At 63.9% G+C, this 19,318-nt stretch overlaps 1 protein-coding gene across 27 annotated transcripts in view; it reads left to right on the top strand.

Annotated features, from left to right (window-relative positions):
- The window catches only part of OBSCN (obscurin, cytoskeletal calmodulin and titin-interacting RhoGEF), a 238,535-nt gene extending 220,489 nt beyond the window's left edge, over window positions 1-18,046 (top strand). For 20 of the 27 annotated variants that reach the window (XM_055539482.1, XM_055539385.1, XM_055539530.1 and 17 more), the window contains 26 exons: window positions 4,485-4,697; window positions 5,409-5,505; window positions 5,833-5,948; window positions 6,444-6,556; window positions 6,713-6,881; window positions 7,020-7,107; window positions 7,696-7,896; window positions 8,609-8,669; window positions 9,123-9,200; window positions 9,561-9,733; window positions 9,895-9,921; window positions 10,563-10,715; window positions 10,802-10,847; window positions 10,987-11,064; window positions 11,396-13,406; window positions 13,897-13,968; window positions 14,288-14,398; window positions 14,571-14,738; window positions 15,433-15,555; window positions 15,804-15,974; window positions 16,201-16,285; window positions 16,509-16,748; window positions 16,991-17,214; window positions 17,320-17,395; window positions 17,521-17,670; window positions 17,771-18,044. In XM_055539482.1, coding sequence (XP_055395457.1) covers window positions 4,485-4,697; window positions 5,409-5,505; window positions 5,833-5,948; window positions 6,444-6,556; window positions 6,713-6,881; window positions 7,020-7,107; window positions 7,696-7,896; window positions 8,609-8,669; window positions 9,123-9,200; window positions 9,561-9,733; window positions 9,895-9,921; window positions 10,563-10,715; window positions 10,802-10,847; window positions 10,987-11,064; window positions 11,396-13,406; window positions 13,897-13,968; window positions 14,288-14,398; window positions 14,571-14,738; window positions 15,433-15,555; window positions 15,804-15,974; window positions 16,201-16,285; window positions 16,509-16,748; window positions 16,991-17,214; window positions 17,320-17,395; window positions 17,521-17,670; window positions 17,771-17,939 — 5,213 coding nt within the window. In that variant the 3' untranslated portion in view covers window positions 17,940-18,044. Of the gene's footprint in view, window positions 1-1,059; window positions 2,936-4,484; window positions 4,698-5,408; window positions 5,506-5,832; window positions 5,949-6,443; window positions 6,557-6,712; window positions 6,882-7,019; window positions 7,108-7,695; window positions 7,897-8,608; window positions 8,670-9,122; window positions 9,201-9,560; window positions 9,734-9,894; window positions 9,922-10,562; window positions 10,716-10,801; window positions 10,848-10,986; window positions 11,065-11,395; window positions 13,407-13,896; window positions 13,969-14,287; window positions 14,399-14,570; window positions 14,739-15,432; window positions 15,556-15,803; window positions 15,975-16,200; window positions 16,286-16,508; window positions 16,749-16,990; window positions 17,215-17,319; window positions 17,396-17,520; window positions 17,671-17,770 lie in introns of those variants that run through there. The other 7 variants (XM_055539536.1, XM_055539504.1, XM_055539514.1 and 4 more) reach the window with 4 other exon arrangements.
- The last annotated feature ends 1,272 nt before the right edge of the window (window positions 18,047-19,318 follow it).

The raw sequence follows: 19,318 nt of genomic DNA, 5'->3' as shown, positions 1-19,318 counted from the left end.
GCTGTGGGTTAGCCAGAAGTAAAGCTGGAACAAGAGAGACAGAGTCCTAGTCATTGCAGGCAGCTGTTAGCAGCACTGAGTTATCACCACATGCATGCCAGATCCCTCTTCCTGAGCCCAAGAGGAAATGCAGGTCTAGGGCCCAGGAGAGCTGTGTTCCTGAACGTGTTCCTGCTCCCTGCCTGTTACTCATTTCACCCTCAGTACCTGGCAGAGTGAGGGTGCTGGTTGGCGGAGGAGGGCCTGGGCTGACGGGGGGACTTCTGACTCTTGGCTCTGGGAAAGTCTCAAGCCCTTTTCCAACCTGTCTGCACCTGTCTGTGAGGCCCCTGGCCAGAGCCCCATGCATACTCACTCACGTGCACATGGACTTGAGTTCTCTCCCCTCATCCCCCTGCGGCCCCACCTGACCTCGTGGGCTGAGCTCACACCGCCCACGTCGGCAAGGCCATGCCCAGAGCCAGGAGTCTTTGCCAGGCCTCATATCCCAGACCCGGAGGCCCAAAGCACGGGCTGCACGTCCAAACTCTGGCGTCCCCCTGCTCCGCAGTCCCTGACTGACGATCTCTGAGGCACCTGCCCTCTGAGAAGCCACCCAAACCCCCACCGCCCTCCTGCCATGATACAGAGCACAGAGCAAGCGTGAGACTGATGAGGAAGGCGATGTGGCTTGTCCCTCAGCTCTGTAAGGAGGGCTGGTGTCTCTAGAACGGGACAGCCACGCACAGGAGGAGACCGGCACATACGTTACAGACCCGCTGAGTAACACTGCACGCGCCCCCCCATGCCTCGCCTCTCTCTCTGAGGTCTGCACACTGGGTCCCAAGTGTACGCAGATGGCCAGATGGAACTCGGTGCTTCGGTGCTTCGGTTCTCTGGGTGGGCATCTGGGGCCTGGGCTCAGGCGCATGCGTAGGAGTTTGTCTGTGCGGTTTCGCCACTTGCCTGCTTGGACACTAACCTGATCTCCCTTGCTGGCCCGCGTATGTGCTGACGGCAAGGGCGCCGGGTGAGGCTGTGGGGCTCCGTGCCCATCTCCTCTCGGCCCTCTCCCCACAGAGAGGAGACCATTACCACTGTGGTGAAGAGCCCCCGTGGCCGACGCCAGTCCCCCAGCAAGTCTCCCTCCCGCTACGGTCACCCCGCCAGCCTGCCCAGGCCAGGCCTGCTGGCCCCTGAGCTGCCACCCTCGCCAGAGGCCAGCAGACCCTCCAGGCCTGAGGCGGAGCCAGGCTGGCGGCCCGCCGTGCCCACTCTGTTCGTGACGGAGCCTGAGACCCACACGGCAGGCCCGCCGGGGGGCACTAGGCCCCCGCCCAAATGGGTGGAGGTTGAGGAGACCATTGAGGTCCGGGTGAAGAAGACCGGCTCAAAGGGTGCGTCTCTGGCCAGAGAGACGCCTGGCAGCTCTGAGCAGCTTCGCTTCACGCTGCCTGGAAGGGTGTCTGGAAGAGACCCCAATACAAACAACTCCAACAACAAGCTGCTGACCCAGGAGCCCCCGGCCACGGTCACCGTTGAAGAGCCCCTAATCGTCTGCGTGGAAACTGGGCCAGAGAGCCCTGAGCCGTCCCCTCCCTGGGGTGCTGAAGAGGGAGCCCCGCTGGAGGAGGGGGAGAGAGAAGCCTACGAGGTGGAGGAGCCGCTGGGTGCTGATGGTCTGCAGGGCCGTGACCCCAAGATCCTCACACACCACGGTCGTGCCCTCACCCTGGCCGACCTGGAGGATTACGTGCCCCGGGAAGGGGAGACCTTTGGCTGCAGTGGCCCCAGGCCGAGTGCCGCTGATGACCCACCCTGCGAGATCTCGGTGCTGCAGAGAGAGATCGGCGAGCCCACTGTGGGCCAGCCCGTCCTGCTGAACGTGGGGCGCCCCCCAGACTCCCGGGCCCCCCCTGGCTGCTTCGGCCGTGTGCACAGGCCCCAGGAGGCGTTTCCATCGGGGCCACAGGGCCGGGGCCCCACGGGCGTCTCCTTCTGCTTTCGGGAGGCCCGGGCCGAAGGCGCCGCGACCCAGAAGCCTTCCTTCTGCACTCAGGTTCAGCGCTCTGCGGACAGCGGCCAGAGCAGCTTCAAAACCGAGGTTTCAACCCAGACGGTCAGCTTTGGGACTGTGGGGGAGACTGTCACCCTCCACATTCGCCCAGACAGGGACATGGACCCCAGCCCCTCCCAGGGCTGAGGCCAAGACCCTCAGGGACGGGGTGGCTGGGGCTGAGATGAGAGACTCTTGGACCTGGGACCCCCTGACGAAGCTGCCATGCTTGCACGGGGCAGCGGGAAGAGGAAAGCGGCGTTTGGACCCCACCCGGCACCAGCATCAACTCACCATACAGCCACCTTGGGTTATCAATCAGGAGAGAGTCCCAAAGCTGGCATGCCTCGGACATGGGTGCTCTGACCTCCCCTGCCTGTCCACCAGCTCAGAACTCCAGCCTGCCCTCCCCTTCCAAACCAGGCGATTCCTACCTCACAGGACTTGGTCGTCAGCTGAGGATGGTGCATGCATCCGTGATCTCAGAGGCTCCTCAAGCTGCTCTGAGAGTGTGGGGCGGATTGACTTGCAGGCTGCCACTCCGGGCTTGGAGCTGCAGACACAGGGAAGGCGCTTGGGCATCCTTCCTGCTCTGTTCACCAGGCAGGGGCCACACGGGCCTTGTGTGTGCCAGCTTAGGCCCCCATCCCAGTGTCCAGGCCTGGCCCAGCCCTGGCTGTCACCCAGGCTGGGGGTCCCAGCCTCCTGCTCAGCAGGGGCTCCCCCCCAAAACCACATCTTAGCCCTGAACACCTTTCTTGGCCTCCAGGAGGCCTGTGTGGGGCCCAGCTCTACAGGCCCTCCTAGGACTTCTCAGCAGGGTGGACCAGGGTCTGTGCATGGGAAGCAGTCCCATCCATCAACCCTGATGATGCTAATAAACCGGTTCCTTGCACTGCCTCTGCTTTTCTCATTTTTGCTTCTCCACCTGGTGGTTCCGGCGTCTCAGGAGGGAGGGACCCTCCTGTCCCTGGAGACCAACAATGGACAGCCCAGGCCCTTTCCATTGGCAGCCTGGGTGGGCACCCAGCATCAACCTGTGGGTGCTGGCCAGTCCTACGGATCCTGGGCGGAGGCATGATCGTTTGCCTGTCCAGCTTGCTTACACATGGGCTCAGGGGCTGTCATAGTGTGGCTGCGGTGTCCGTAGCAATTGCCTCCAGTCTGCTGGGGGTCAAGCAGGTCATCCTGCATCCTGTGAGCCTGGGTCCTTTGTCAGGACAGCCATGGGGGCATGATGGGTCGGGGTCCTGACGACCTCCTTGGAGTGGGGGCAGCGCGGGATGGTCGCCCCAGTGCCACAGACTGCAGACAGACAGCAGCCTGCCCAGTGGTCTCTTCAGCCTGGGGGGCCCAAGAATACAGCAGATCACCAGGAGGGAGGCTCTGGAGCACGGGAGTGAGCTCCACAGAGGGGGCCTTTTTGGAAATGGAGCGGTGGGCGTCCCAGAACAGCCACAGGGGGACTGGCAGTCAGGTGGAGGAGGAACTGAATTGGGGGCTGAGGGCAGGAAGCCAAGGGCCTGGAGAGTCGAAGGTTCCCTTGGGGAGTTGTGTCAGGGGCTGGGCAGGGACCAGGTGAGAGTGTGGTGGTCTGTGTCGGGCTGGGTGGGGAATGGGGTCTTCCCTGGGAGGCAGGAGGGCAGCCCACCCTGTGAGGGTCTCTCGGCTCCTGATCTGGCATCAGGCTGTGCTTAGCTTTCCTAGAACGTGGGGCTGGACCCACCTGAGCCTGGGTGACCCAGTACCCTCAAATCCAGAGTGGGCTACAGAGCAAGGCAAGCCCCAGGATGGCGGGATGGGACTGAGACTGAGGGGCCACCCAAAGTGGACGCTGGGTGTCCAGGCCCTGCTGTCCCCGTGGGAACTGACGTTCTCATGAGGGCATCTGGGAGACACCCTGGGGGTGGACCAGTCCAGCACTTGCTGGAGTGCCGTCTCTGGCACAGACCCCTTCTTCTCTCAGGGGCCTCCACCTTTGGCGCTTCCTGAACCCAGTGGGTGGCTGGAGCGGGGAGGGGTGGGAAGGGTGGCCTCATCTGGGCAGTGTCCCCCTCCCCTGAACCCAGCCGGTGGCTGGAGCAGGAGGGTGGGCAGGGTGGCCTCATCTGGGCAGTGTCCCCCTCCCCTGAACCCAGCGGGTGGCTGGAGCGGGAGGGGTGGGAAGGGTGGCCTCATCTAGGCAGTGTCCCCCTCCCCTGAACCCAGCCGGTGGCTGGAGCGGGAGGGTGGGCAGGGTGGCCTCATCTGGGCAGTGTTCCCCTCCCCTGAACCCAGCCGGTGGCTGGAGCGGGAGGGTGGGCAGGGTGCCTCATCTGGGCAGTGTCCCCCTCCCCTGAACCCAGCCGGTGGCTGGAGCGGGAGGGTGGGCAGGGTGCCTCATCTGGGCAGTGTCCCCCTCCCGGGCCCCGCCCCCTCACTCCTGTGCGTCGACCTGCCTCTCCTACAGATGCTGCCGTCCCAGCCCCAGCTGCCCCAGGGCAGGAAAGCACGTCCATCCAGAGGACACAGACATGCCCTGAGGCTCCAGGACCTTCCACAGGGGATCACAGCAGCCCCAGCCCCAGCCCTGGGGGGCCACCTGCACTCCAGGAGGCCAGCCCGGAGCCCCCATCTATGGAGGCTGGGGCCGCATCCAGTGAGGCCTGGCAGCAGGTTGAAGGCAAAGTACCCCTGCTTCTGGGACCCCTGTCCCCACCCATAACCGCCCCTCCTTTCTGACCCCACTTTGGTTACTTTGGGTGCCCATCCCACAGGGGTGAACTGGCAGAGCCTGAGACCCCTAACATTCTGTTGGCTCTACATGTCGGGGGTCCTAGACAAGGCCTGCCCCCCGCTCAGCCTGTGGAACTAGATGCCTGGATGGGCTCCGGGAGGTCCTTCCCACTCTTGGCAGGTGGCCTCCTGTGGTCAGCCCTCTGCCGACAGCTTGGAGTGCTCCTGGGGAGGTGGGGAGGAAGGGAGAGAGGAGAGGAAGGGTGTGGGAATGGGGAGGGGAGCGGGGGGGAAGGGCAGAGACTAGGGAAGAGCAGGGAGAGGGATGGGGGGCGAGGAGGAGGAGGGGGACCAGGAGGAGGGGAAGAGGGGAAGAAGTGGAGGAAAAGGAGGACAGGAAGGGGCAGAAGTGAGCCGTGCCTGAGTGGACCAGACCCTGGGGGTGTGCTGCGGGGCCCTAGCCCCAGTCTGGGGGTGAGGTGCCCACACGCGATTGGAGTGCTGAATCTGTGCTCAAGGACCCTGTGCTCTTGGAGCCCCTGCTCTGTCTGTGCTCCTGTCTGCTGGGCCTCGGAGGCTGATGCAGCGGCCTGTCCTGGGGAGTTGTCCCCAGCCCTGTCCCGGGCTCCATCTCACCAGGCCCCTTGCCTCCCACCAGGCGAGCCTCCGAAGGCGCCTCAGCCTGTCTCCCACGAGGGCCTCGAGCAGACAGCTCAGGCACGCACTGAGGTCCTAGAACGCACGGTGCCCATCCGGTAACCTCCCAAGCTGGCTGGGGGGTGAGGGGACATCCTGGGGGCAGGCTGGGGCGTGGGAGAAGGAGAGCAAGGGGTGGGATCACAGCAGCCTGCACTCTCCTTACCAGGCTCACCCTTAAGCCCAGGGCAAGGGGAGGCCACCTGGGGCAAGGAAAGCGGGGAAGCTCCCTTCTTCACCTAGGACTGGGGCCACGGGCTGTATGTCCCCTCCCAAAGAGCCTGCTGCAGCCCCCTGAGTAGGCGGGGGCAAGAACCCAATCGCGGCCTCCCACGCGCCAAGAGTGGAAGGGTGGGGCAGACAGCTAATTCCACTCCATGCCCCAGGATGGAGGGCGCTGCCTGGCCAGGAGCAGGTGAGCTCTGGGACGTCCACAGCCACGTGTTCACAGAGACCACACACAGGACATATGTGTACCAGACCAGCGACACGCCTGCTGCAAGTAGGTGGGGGCCTGGCAGGTCACACTGCCTTCCATGCCCCGGGCTAAGGAGGGATTTCCATGGCAGGGCTGGCACAGCCACCTGGCACACCCCAGCCTTACTGTGGCCAGGGCCCCGGCTGCCTCTCTCCCTGCGTGCCCTCAGAAGGCAGCAGTGACCGGGACGTCAGGGCCCTTTACCCCACGCAGAGTTGGCATGTTCTTGTGGCCTGCCCACAGGGAGCTGAGGCTGAAGCAGCAAAGACAGGGGATGCATTTCTGGACCATCAGGGGTGGGGGTCCCTTCCCTTGGAGGCAGCTGGGCTCTTTCACCCTGGAGTATGTCTCAGGGCCTTCCTGCCCAGCTCAGGCAGCAAGACACACCTGGGGTTGCTGCCAGTCCACCCAGGTCTGGGTGTCTGTGGATGGAGGCCAGGCATGAGAAGATTTCAGCGCAGAGTAGGCTGTGGCGGACACAGCCTGGCTCCTGCCCACCAGCTCCTTCCCCCACCCCAGGCCCCCCGTCCATGCAGGTCACCATCGAGGACGTGCAGGCCCAGAGCGGCGGTACAGCACAGTTCCAGGCTGTCATCGAGGGCAACCCACAGCCCACAGTGATCTGGTACAAGGTAGGGGCAGGCCTGGGTGAGGGCCTGCCTGCGGGAGGGGCAGTGTGTGGCGCCCCCGCTGGCCTGGGCACGGGGCTCACCGAAGGTCAGGCTGGGCCGTGGCGCTGGGGTCCCCCAGGGTGTACTGATGGCCTCCCCGCGCTCCCGTGTCTCCAGGACGGCACCCAGCTGGGAGCTGACCCCCGGCTCAGCCAGCAGCAGGAAGGGACCACCTACTCCCTGGTGCTTAGGGACGTGACCCAGCACGACGCGGGCGTCTACACCTGCCTGGCCCACAACCCTGGCGGCCAGGTGCTGTGCAAGGCAGAGCTGCTGATCCACGGGGGTGAGTGGGGGACCGCTTCCACGCCGGTGTGGGGGTCCCCTGAGCTCTCACAGGTTCAGGCACGGGAAGCTGCTCCAGCAGACACTGTGAAGTTGGGGGACAGAGGCACTGGGTGATCATCTTTACTCATTCTTACAGCTTCCCCTTCTCTGGCTACACGGGACAGTGAGCACAGCTCTAGGAGGAAACTGCACTCCTTTTATGAGGTCCTGGAGGAAATTGGAAGGTACCGCCCCCATCCCAGCCCCAGGAGCCTCCTCCGCTGGAGCCCCACCTCCTAAGACCCTCAGCCTCAGCCTCCTATGTGCGAGTTTCCGACCAGGAGCCCCCAGCCCTCCCGCCCATTGCACCCCTACCATCCCCGCCTTAGAGCTCGCTGAACTCCCTCAACCCAGAGCCCTGCCCCCACCGAAGACCTGCCTCCCCAGCCCTCACCCTCTGGAGCCCCTGCCTCCTGCAAACCCCCATGCACAGAGTACCCGCTGCCCTTGCCAACTTGGCCTCCTCCAGTGCCCACTCCCACAGCCCCTGCTCTCCTGGCACCTCTCCTCTCAAGAAACCGCCTCCTCCCGGAACCCCGCCCCCAAGCTCTGCCCCCCAGGGGCCCCGCCCCCAAGCTCTGCCCCCCCCCCCAGGGGCCCCGCCCCCAAGCTCTGCCCCCCCCAGGGGCCCTGCCCCCAAGCTTCTGTACCCCAGGGGGCCCGCCCTCAAGCTTGTGTCCTCCAGGAACCCCGACCCCAACCTTCTGTCCCCCAGGGGCCCGCCCCCAAGCTTCTGCCCGCAGAGCCCCCAGCGCACTGTCCCCTCCCCCCAGGGGTGTGTTTGGCTTCGTGAAGAGGGTGCAGCACAAGGGCAACCAGATGGCCTGCGCTGCCAAGTTCATCCCACTGCGGAGCAGGACGCGTGCCCAGGCTTATCGGGAGCGGGACATCCTAGCAGGCCTGAGCCACCCGCTGGTCACTGCGCTGCTGGACCAGTTTGAGACGCGGAAGACCCTGATCCTCATCCTGGAGCTGTATCCCACCTCACTCTGAGGGTGCCAGGTGGTGGGGCAGGAGGTGGGGGGGAGTGCCCCCGGCAGACAGTGGTCTGCAGGGCTGGGTGGAGTCTGGTGCTGGTGGTCCCAGGCCCAACTGCCTGATGGGGGCAGCCCGTGCCCCTGGCATTGCGATGCTTCCGGACTATCTGCACGACCCCGGGCCCTCCACACCCCCCCGCACGTACTGCCACTGCACATAGCTCCCAGCTCCCAGTCCCCTGGGTAAGGAATTTAGGCAGGGCTTCATCCAGAAGTCTGTCTCCTCCTGCTCCCCGCATTGGCCTCCAGCAGGAAACTTGGGCTTCTTACCTGACTTCGGCATGCCCCAGGCACTGATGCGTCTTTGCATGCCAAGGCACGCTCCAGGGAGTGGCACACGCCCCACCCCACCCATTCGCTGCTCCTGGCCCAGCTGAGGGTCCTGTATGCTCACCACACCCCCACCTCCCCCATCAGCATCCCCTGCAGGAGTTGGGGGGGGGTGGTGGTGGCGTGCCACTCCCACTCTGCTGCCTCCAACTGTCCTCCGTCCCTCTACTTGGGGGGCTTTGTCCCTCCCATCCTTCTCAACTGCAAGCACCAGCCTCCCCAGCATAGCCCCCACCCCCACCTGGAGATAAGACTCCCCCCAGGTGGCACGAGGCTGTGAGGGTTCCAGAGCCTAGAGCTTTCCTTGACGGACTCCCAGGTGTTCGTCGGAAGAGCTGCTGGACCGCCTGTTCAAGAAGAGTGTGGTGACTGAGGCCGAGGTGACTGCTGCCCGGCTGCCCACCCAGCTGCAGGGCGGCGCATGGGCCTGGCCAGGCCTCCTGTCCCTCAGACGAGCTTCCCAACAGAGCACTCCCCCTCAGAGACCCTCACCGGCTGCTGCAGCTCCTGTGACTGTCAAAGCCCTCCCGTGGCCGGGGCTCCCTGCTTCTCCACCCCCGACCGCACTGACCGAGCCACCCAGCCCTTGCTGCTTCCCCAGCCCCCTCCCGCTTTGCTCAAGCTGCTCCACACACCCAAACCCATCCACCTGGGGGCCCAGAGGAATCTCCAAGCTACAGGGCTCCCTGGGGCTTTGCATGGAACCTGTCCTGCAGTAGCCCCCCAACCCCCAGGCTCAGATCTGGAGGAACGTGGAGGTCCTGTTGGTGGGAGCAGGCAGGGAGGTGAGGAGAGGGGTGCTGGAGGCTGGCTGAGCACCAGCTCTGCCGCAGGTCAAGGTCTACATCCAGCAGCTGGTGGAGGGGCTGCAGTATCTGCACAGTCAAGGCATCCTTCACCTGGACATAAAGGTACGCGGCTCCCTGCTGTCCCGAGCCCAGGGAGGAGCTGCTGGAAGCCTGGGGCCTAGGGCTGAGGGGGAGAAGGCCCAACACTTCCAGTTCCCTCTGAGGACTTCCTCATCTCTGGGGACAGGGAGCTCACTGCCTTACAGCAGCCCCTTCACCTTCAGGTGGGGGGCAGCTCTGATGGAGCAGAAGCTATCCCCAAGGGCGCTGAAACCTGCTCCCGGGGCTGCCTATAGCCTCATGCTGGCCTCACCTCCTGCGGGGGCAGCCCCTCAGAGACCCCTGAGTGTCCCCCCCAGGCCTGGGAGCCCTGGGGGTTCCTTCCTCAGGGTGTGCTCAGCCACTCCCGACTCTGCCTAACAGCCCCCCAACATCCTGATGGTGCATCCTGCTCGGGAAGACATTAAAATCTGTGATTTTGGCTTTGCCCAAAAAATCACCCCGGGAGAGCCACAGTACAGCAAGTACGGCTCCCCTGAGTTTGTGGCCCCCGAGATCATCGAACAGACCCCTGTGAACGAGGCTTCCGACATCTGGTGAGTGGGTGGGTGGAGGTGGGTGAGGGTAGGGGTGGGGGTGGGGTAGGTGAAGGTAGGGGTCGGCGGGGGGGTGGGGGCGTGGGCCCGCCTGCCCTCTGCCTCCTCCTTCTCATCGGACCAGGTCTGGAGAGACTCACAGCTGTGATTTTGTTCTGCAGGGCCATGGGGGTCATCACCTACCTCAGGTGAGCAGACCCCTGCTCCTGTCAGCTCTCTCTTCCAAAGCCAGCCCAGACCCCTCCTCAGCAGGCCAATGGGAAGCTGTTGAACCGCTGACTGCTCCTTAGCTCAGAGACGCAAGACCCAGGGGGCAGCTATGTTGGGAACATGCCGTCAGCCAGTTCTGATACGGGGTTTCTGCCAAGTGCTGCTCACTCACACCCTGTCACAGAGGACCTCTGCTAGGTCATGGGGCAGAGCGCGGAGCTCTCCCCCTAAAGGGTCCCAGCTGTTGCTGCCCCGAGGGCATTAGTGGTGTCGACTGAGCCTGGATTCACTCTGCAGGTGGACCCCTGATCGCCGTCTCAGGCTAAGTCCAGGTGCCCACTCAAGATGGCGCTTGATCCCTTATCCCAGGCCAAGCCTGGATCCTCACCCCAGCCTAAGACCAGACACCCACTCCAGGCCTGGATGTGGATCTCTGGGCAAATCTGAGACACATGCTGGGATTCTCAGGGCTGAAAGAGAGGTGTCAGGAGGCGTCTCCAGTCAGGGCTGGGGGCCCCCAGTCACTACATCCCCATGAGACCCCTGTCCTGGCAACCTGCCTCCCACGGGCCCAGAAATTCAGGTCACAGCTGAAGGCTAGCCATGTCTCTGCTTCCAGCCTGACCTGTTCATCCCCATTTGCTGGAGAGAGTGACCGAGCAACCCTTCTGAATGTCCTGGAAGGGCGGGTGTCCTGGAGTGGCCCCATGGCCACCCACCTCAGTGAGGATGCCCAGGACTTTATCAAGGCTGCTCTGCAGAAGGCCGTGGGGTAAGTACACACATCTGAGGTCCCGCGCCTGCCTCAGTGACCAGCTGACCTCTTGGCCTGACCTGGACCTTCCTCCCCCCGCCCAGGGCTCGGCCCAATGCTGCCAAGTGCCTCGCCCACCCCTGGTTCCGGGTGAGTAGGCTGAACGTGGGCTGGCCTGGCTCACAGGGAGGGAAAGTGAGGCCAAGAGGAGTGGGGACCTGCCTGGGCTGCAGGGTGCCCCAGGGGCTCCCCCCACCCCCAACTGGCTCTCTCACCTGGGCGCCCCCAGAAGTCTGTGCCTGCGGAGGAGGCCCACTTCATCAACACCAAGCAGCTGAAGTTCCTCCTGGCTCGCAGTCGCTGGCAGGTGGGCTGCGCCGCCTCGTGGAGGGGTGAGGGGCTGGGTGCAGAAGTGGCCGGAGGCCAGGGAGGGAAATGAGGCCCAGAGGGCTGGCTCTGTGTCCCTTCTGGGGTCTGCAGCGCAAGGGAGTGGGGCCGGGCACCCTTCATTTCAAGTCTTTGCTCCCTGAGCCAGAGGGGTGAGGCGGGGCAACATGCAACATCTCTGCCAAGGTGGGGACAAGATGACAGAGCCCTGGGGACCATGTGTTTTAAGGCCCACCATTTCCTGAGATCCCCTCTGGCCTGGGAAGGCAGCAGGTCCCCTGCTGACGGCCCCCTGTCCTCCATGCCCCCAGCGCTCCCTGATGAGCTACAAGTCCATCCTGGTGATGCGTTCCATCCCAGAGCTGCTCCAGGGCCCGCCCGACAGCCCATCCCTCGGGATTGCCCGGCACCTGCGTGGCGACGCCAGCGCCTCCTCCAGCAGCTCCTCCTCCTCCGACAACGAGTTGGCCCCGTTTGCCCGGGCCAAGTCGTTGCCATCCTCCCCGGTGACCCACTCCCCGCTGCTGCACCCCCGGGGCTTCCTGAGGCCTTCGGCCAGCCTGCCTGAGGAGGCCGAGGCCTGTCCACCTGCCGCAGCCTCGGCTCTGCCTGCATCGCTGCAGGGCGAGGAGCCAGCAGCAGCCCTGGGCTGTGTACCCCGGCAGAGCGTCATCCGAAGCCTGTTCTACCAGCAGGTGGGCGAAGGCCCGGAGCTCGGGGGCCCGTCCCCAGGGGGCAGGCGGCACCCCGCCCGCCGGCGGCACCTTCTCAAGGGTGGCTACTTCTCGGGCGTCCTGCCGGGACTCCGAGAGCCGCTGCTGGAGCACCGGGCACTGGAGGAGGCGGCTGCCATGGAGGAGCAGGCTGCCCGGCAGGCCACAGCAGCCTCTTTGGAGACGGCCGTGCAGATGCCCAGAGCAAGCACCCAGGAGGCTTCTGTCTCCAGCCGCTCCCTGGACCGTGACCCACCGAACACTGCCAGTTCCTCCACCAAGGCCTGCAGCAAGGGGCAGTGTCCCGCTCCGGCTCCCCTGAGTCCTCAGGATGCCCAAGGAGAGGGCACGCCTGGAGGGGGTGCACGTGCCAGGGAGAAGGAGCATCCAGAGGGGACCCCGCGGGGGCTGACACGGCCCTCCGCCAGTAGTGATGGGTGCTCCATTCAGCCACAGGAGTCGTCCCAGGACCGCTGTGGAGGGCAGGCTGCCCCTTTCTCTCAGCCCCAGTGGGTCCCGGCCCCCCAGGATAGAGCCCCCCCTGCGGCATTGGCACCACAACCTTCTGGCTCCTTCCCTTCAGGGCCCTGCACAGAGGCCCTCTCGTCATCCCCCAGCCCTTCCTTCCCAGGAAAGCCACAGGCCTGTCTGCCCCCTGCCCAAGCAAGCCCCCAGGTAGACTCTCAGAGCGGGCTGAAGGCCGTCCCTCTCACCAAGAGGCCTGGATCACCCAGACCCCCAGAGCCAGCCTCCCAGATGGGCACGGAGCCTAGCCCCTCCCTGGATACTGAAGGCCTGGTCCAGGAGACAGAGGACCTGTCCCCGTCTTCACCCAGCCTACAGCGGCCTCAGGAGCAGGCGACCACACGGAAGTTCTCCCTGGGGTGCCGTGGGGGCTACGCAGGAGTGGCGGGCTACGGCACCTTTGCCTTTGGGGGGGACGCCGGTGGCATGCTGGGGCAGGGCCCCATGTGGGCCAAGATGACCTGGGCCGTCTCTCAGTCCTCGGAGGAGCAGGACGAGGCAGGTACCGAGAGCCCACTGCCCCAGGCCAGCACAGCGCCTGCACCCGAGGGCGATGGAACCCTCCCGAGGGCCTCCCAGGAGCTGAGCTCGTGGGAAGACTTCACTGGGGGCTCTCAGGTGTCGCTCATACAGATCCAGGACCTGTCCAGGGACCCAGAAGCAGCAGACACCGTGTCCCTGGACATCTCAGAGGTGGATCCTGCCTACCTCAATCTGTCTGATCTGTATGACATCAAGTATCTCCCATTTGAGTTCATGATCTTTAGGAAGATCCCTAAGCCGGTGGAGCCAGAACGTCCATCCTCCCCTGAGTCTGAGGCTGGGGAGGAGCTGGCTGAGCTCCCAGAGGCTGCGTGGCCCTGGCCAGCCAGCCTGGAGATCACAGAGGAGCCAGAGGACATGGAGGCCCTGCTCGGGAAAGCTGCCGGCGGCAGGAAGCGCAAGTGGTCACCCCCTTCGGGCAGTCTCTTCCACTTCCCTGGAAGGCGCTCACTTCTGGAGGAGCCCACAGAGCTGGGGCTACGCCAGAGGGTGAAGGCCTCGGTAGCCCACATCTCCCGCCTCCTGAGGGGCAGGCCTGAAGGTTACTACCCCTACCCTACCCTGGAACTGGGCACATCCCTGTTTCCCGCTCTGCACTGTGGGGCTCCTTGGCCAAAAAGATAGCTCCGGAGCTTGCCTGGGTGATGCAGGAAGCCCCCCATCCTGTGCTCCTTCCCCTGATCCGGTGCTGCCCACACCTCCCGGGACACATTGGCTTGTTTCTGAGGTCACCTTTGCGGCCTCCAGTCCCTCCCCATGTGCATCTGAAGCCCAGCAGTAATGCAGCTGCAGTTACACCCCCACGGAGATAGGAACCGGCCCGGCCCTCCCTGATCCTGATCCCAGAGCCCTGAGCTGCTGGCCTAGCTGCCCGCAGTGGCTGACACATGGGGTAGGGCTCATCGCCAATAAGTCCCCTAGGACTGGGCTTTTCTGCCACATGGGGATCCCCAGAGCCTTCCCCTCGTGCTGCCAGAGGAGCCAGGCCCCCAGAGTATGACCTTCCTCACGTGGCCACTTCCTTACTGCAGGTCTGGAGAAGGAGAGTCCTCCCCGGAAGAAGGCAGGCCTTGCTTCCTTCCGCCTGAAGAGCAAGGACCGAGGTGGGTATACTGCCCAGAGGCGAGGCCCCCCAGTGCAGCTCAAGGGACCTGACTGTGGGGAAGGGGAACCCTGTCAAGACCAGTGCAGGGTGGCGAGGGGAAGCTCACATCCACAGGGGCTCAAGTGCACACGGGGGGGACTCTGGCGCCCCCAGAGTCTGGAGCCGGCAGTCCTGGAAGCCTTCCTGGAGTAGGCGCTGGTGTTGGAGATGAGCCGGGTGGGGATGGGGCTCATCTCCTGTATCCCTGCAGTGGGGGTCAGGCCTTGCTCTCAGGCCTAAGGCCACCTCTGAAGGCTCACCTCACCTCCGTTCCCCAGCACCGTCGTTCCTAAGGGAGCTCTCGGATGAGACGGTGGTCCTGGGCCAGTCTGTGACTCTGGCCTGCCAGGTGGTGGCCCAGCCAGCGGCACAGGCCACCTGGAGTAAAGGTAAAGAGCTCTCCTGAGGCTGAGGGCCAGGGAGGCAGGGTACTCCTTCCGGGCATTACTCTCACTGTATAGATGGAAAGGGAGGCTCAAAGAGGGTGTGGGCCCTGGGCGTGACCACTAGGCAGGGCACCTGCTGGGAGCTTATCTTGAGGCTCACTCTCTGCTGCTGCAGATGGGGCTCTTCTTGAGAGCAGCAGCCGCCTCCTCATCTCCTCTACGCTCAAGAACTTCCAGCTTTTGACCATCCTGGTGGTGACTGCTGAGGACCTCGGTGTGTACATGTGCAGTGTGAGCAATGCGCTGGGGACGGCGGCCACTACGGCCATCCTCCGGAAGGCAGGTGGGTCGGCCGTGAAGGGCCCAGGGAACGTGAGGCTCAGCACCCAGGCAGCCACAGCCTGGCCCTACCAGGGCCGGGAGGCATTGGGAGGGGACGTGGGAGCAGGGCGACACAGCTGGCCAGGCCCCCTCCCTGACCCCTCTTTGGGGGCTCTCCTCCCTGCATTCCCACGGTAACTCCTTGTCTCTCCAGTAGTGCAGGAGGCGGCGGCTTCCCTTTTTGTATTTCTGTTACAGTCCAACCATGCCCTCAGAACACAGCGCCTGGGTGTGTTTCTGGGAGACCCAAAGCAGAGGCTGCGAGCCTAGCTCTCAGACCTCTGACCTGATCCCCAGCCCCCACCTGCCCTGCACCACAGTCCGGCAAAGCAGAGGCCCCCCCTGACTAGAGCCTAGGGTTGGTGGGGGGCTGTAAGCAGGGGCCTTTCCATGGGGCTCCTGGGTGGGCACCAGTGGGAGGGGAGCCTGGTGGGGTTGGACAGGGCAGACACCTCCTGAGGCCCCTCATAGGAGAGGCACTGGGCTCTTCCTACTAGTCAGCCTTGGAAAGGACCCTGAGTGAGCTGGACCAGGGGCGGGTGGGCTCAGGGGCCTGACAGTAGGGTGAGGAGGATGAGGCAGGCTGGCTGGGGCTCAGAGCTTCCATGGAGAGCTCCTGCAGGCCCACCCCGGACTGCTGACTGTGGGCCCCGCAGAGCGCCCTTCTTCCTCGCCACGGCCGGACATCGGGGAGGTGCATGCGGACGGGGTGCTGCTGGTCTGGAAGCCTGTGGAGTCATACGGCCCTGTGACGTACATTGTGCAGTGCAGCCTGGAAGGTATGGGGCCGCTCCTGACCCCGCCCCTCCTGGGGGAGGTGTGGGGCCGCTCCCGATCCCGCCCCTCCTGGGGCAGGTGTGGGGCCGCTCCCAATCCCGCCCCTCCTGGGGGGTCCCAGAGTCGCTGTGGGTGGGGGCAGGGGGCTGGGGACGCGCCTGGCCGCTCTCTGCCCCTGTCGGGCCTCTCCACCCTGACGGAGTGGGCGGCCGTGGCTGGGCTGCCTCTCACTTGCTCCCGTGTGGCCCAGGCGGCAGCTGGAGCACGCTGGCCTCGGATGTCTTTGACTGCTGCTACCTCACGGGAAAGCTTTCTCGGGGTGGGGCGTACACCTTCCGGACGGCCTGCGTCAGCAAGGCGGGCATGGGCCCCTACAGCAGCCCCTCGGAGCAGGTCCTCCTGGGAGGGCCCAGCCGCCTGGGTGAGCCCCTGGGCAGGCCTCTGTGGAATGCGCTTGCCACCTCCACCGGTCACACATTCACTTGGGGTGGTTCGTTCTGCCCACTAGGCCCCCCACCCACAATGGCCTGAGGAATGAGAGGGCAGAGTGTTGGGGGTTCAAAGAGGGCCTTCCTGTCAGGTTGGGAAGGGGTGATGGGAGAAGAGGTTGGGGGAGATGGCGGTGCAGGGTTGCCCTCTTCCTACAGCCTCTGAAGAGGAGAGTGGTGCCGCGGGGCCGGCCCAGCCCCTGCCCAGCATGCAGACCTTCGCCTTCCAGACGCAGATGAGAAGGTGCAGGGCCTCCGGGAGGGCAGGCGGCGGGGCCTCCTCCACCCTGCTGGCTCTTCGTGCTCTCACCCCAGCCCCATGCTTTCGCCCCTCTGATCACTTGCGTCCACATCGCCTCAGCGTCTGCCACCCTCTCCCCGACCTCCCTGCTGGGCTTGCTTCTCCAGACTGGGAGGGAGGGCGGGGTCTGGCCTGAGCCACCAGCCTGGCCTGCGCTCCTCCCCAGGGGCCGCTTCAGCGTGGTGCGGCAGTGCCAGGAGAAGGCCAGTGGGCGCGTGCTGGCTGCCAAGATCGTGCCCTACCACGCCGCGGACAGGGCTGCTGTGCTGCGGGAGTACGAGGCCCTCAAGGGCCTGCGCCATCCACACCTGGCACAGCTGCAGGCTGCCTACCTCAGCCCCAGGCACCTGGTCCTCATCTTGGAGCTGTGCTCCGGGCCTGAGCTTCTCCCCTGTCTGGCCGAGAGGTGAGGGCCGCCCTGGCCTGGATTCCAGGCTCAGGACCTGGCTGGAGCACTGTGGTCTGCCTCCTCACCCACCTCCTTGCCCCGCCTCCGCCCGTCAGCCCACCAGAGTCGCTCAGTAGATCTGGGACCTCCTTCCTAAGCCCACAGGGAAGGCTGGTGCTTCCTGATTGCCCTGGGGCTGGCTGTGGACAGAGCCTGGGTGCCCCTCCCCATGTGCCCCCTAACTGGCCCTCTGCCCCCAGGGCCTCCTACTCGGAATCAGAGGTGAAGGACTATCTGTGGCAGATACTAAGCGCCACCCAGTACCTGCATGCCCAGGGTATCCTGCATCTAGACCTCAGGTCGGAGAACATGATTGTCACAGAGTATAACCTGCTCAAGGTCATCGACTTCGGAAATGCCCAGAGTTTGGCCCAGGAGAGGGTCCTGCCCTCAGAGAGATTCAAGGACTACATGGAGACCATGGGTGCGCAGGGCGCAGACACCCGGCCTGATCTGGGGGAGGGGTGTGCCTGTCCCCCTGCCCCCTCCACCACAAACAGCCTGTGACCCCTACCTGTGCCGTCCCCAGCTCCGGAGCTCCTGGAGGGCCAGGGCGCTGTCGCGCAGACTGACATCTGGGCCATAGGCGTTACAGCCTTCATCATGTGAGTCTCCACGCGTGCTCTGCGGGGTGGGCGGGCAGGCCTGGAGTCTGTTGATGGTGACCCCAGGTCTCTGTGACTCCCGTCCATTGAGGGTAACGTCAGTCACGTGACCACCACGCACACAGGTTGAGCGCTGAGTACCCGGTGAGCGGTGAGGGAACGCGAGACACGCAGAAGGGCCTGCGCAAGGGGCTCATCCAGCTGAGCCGCTGCTATGCCGGGCTGTCTGGGGGCGCTGTGGCCTTCCTCCGAAGCACACTGTGTGTGCACCCCTGGTAAGCAGCTCCACCAGCTCTGCCTGGCCCATCCCCCCGTGCGCTGACCTGCCCGTCGCGGGTGGGAGCGCTGTAAACGCTGACCTTCCGTGTGCTCCAGGGTCCGGCCGTGTGCATCCAGCTGCCTGCAGAGCCCGTGGCTGACGGAGGAGGGCCCAGCCAGCTCCCAGCCCGCGGCGGTGACCTTCCCAACCACTGGTCTGCGCGTCTTTGTGCGAGAGCGCGAAAAGAGGCGGGCACTGCTGTACAAGAAACACAACCTGCGCTGAACCCCTGGCCCTTCAGGGCCCCGCCTCCCGGTCTTTCAGGACTCCCTGCATATGCACGCACACGTCAATAAAAAGCAGCACCCGATGAGGTGTCCTCTGTTTCATTGTTTTGTGTTGGGGAGAGGGTGAGGGCCCTGCCACCTTCCTGGTGTTTGGGGGAGGGCAGGGCTGTCCTGGGCTATGTGCCTGCAAAGGCAGCATTAGAACTAGAGCGCTCTGAGCCAGTGCGGTGTGCAGGCAGCTCCATACTCTCACGGGTGGGTGTGTTTTTTTTCTGTGTCAGTGTTGCTTCAGACATGGACACACGCCCAGGTAATTTGCAGAGAAATGACTGTGGGCAGGTATCCAGGATTCCAGCTTGTTCCACCACAGCATCGTTCCTGGCGGTGTGGGGGTGAGGGGCCCAGGCTGGAGCAGGTGGATAGCAGACACGGCCCTCTTTTCTCAGCGAGTCTCATGGAACGGGCAACTGAGACAGGCTGGCGAATCCAGCCCTCCTTGCTTTCCCGGTCTCCAGAGAATGGTGTCTGCACACTGGACATCCACCAGTTAGCTCTTACTTGGACCCAAGACCCCTCATCTAAAAACCAAACATTTCCAAAAGTGAACTGACACCTCCCCACCCCCACCCAGCCACTAACTTTCCCTTCCCCCTGCTGTGCGAGCTGCCACCTGGCTCCTGGGCACTGACACCTTAGGTTGCCACATCAGCTGCTCCCCCCACCCCACCCCCTCACTGGCTCACCTGGCAAGGCGGGAAGGGAGCCAAGGTGGGCACAGGCCCTGCGCTGTCTTGGACTGGCAGGGTTCTGCTGTGACCAGAGAGGCTTCACCATTGCGCTCCCCCCCGCGTGGCCCTGCACTGGCCCGTCAGCAGCCGCATACCACTCTCCTGTCGTGTGGAGTAGCACCACTGCTGGGAAAATCCGCTGTGCTCTACCTATTATCCCTCCCTCTCTTAACTCCTGCAAACCGCTGAAAGGATTTTTTTTTTTTTTTTTACTATCGCCATAGTTTTGCCTTATCCAGAATGTCATATAGTTGGAATGGTATGGTATATAGACTTTTCAGATTGACTTTTTCACTTAGTAATTATTTAATTGTCTTCCATGTAGTTTTGTGGCTTGATGGAAAATTTTTCTTCAACTTTATTTTTGTAGTAATAAAAACTAATCATTTTAAGTATTTTAAGAGTGTAGTTCAGTAGTTATAGATTTGTACTGCTTACAACCATCACCAGCACTCATCCCCAGAACTCTCTTCATCTCGTAAAACTGAGAGTTTATAACCATTAAACACCAACTCCTGTCTGCCCTCTCCTCAGTCCCTGCACCTGCCATTCTACTTTCTATATCTATGAATTTGACTAATCTTTGTTG

Source organism: Bubalus kerabau, chromosome 1 (assembly GCF_029407905.1).
Source record: "Bubalus kerabau isolate K-KA32 ecotype Philippines breed swamp buffalo chromosome 1, PCC_UOA_SB_1v2, whole genome shotgun sequence".
NCBI lineage: Eukaryota > Metazoa > Chordata > Mammalia > Artiodactyla > Bovidae > Bubalus > Bubalus kerabau.
Note: the sequence above shows the minus strand (reverse complement) of the source record. Positions and strands in the feature narration are given on the sequence as shown.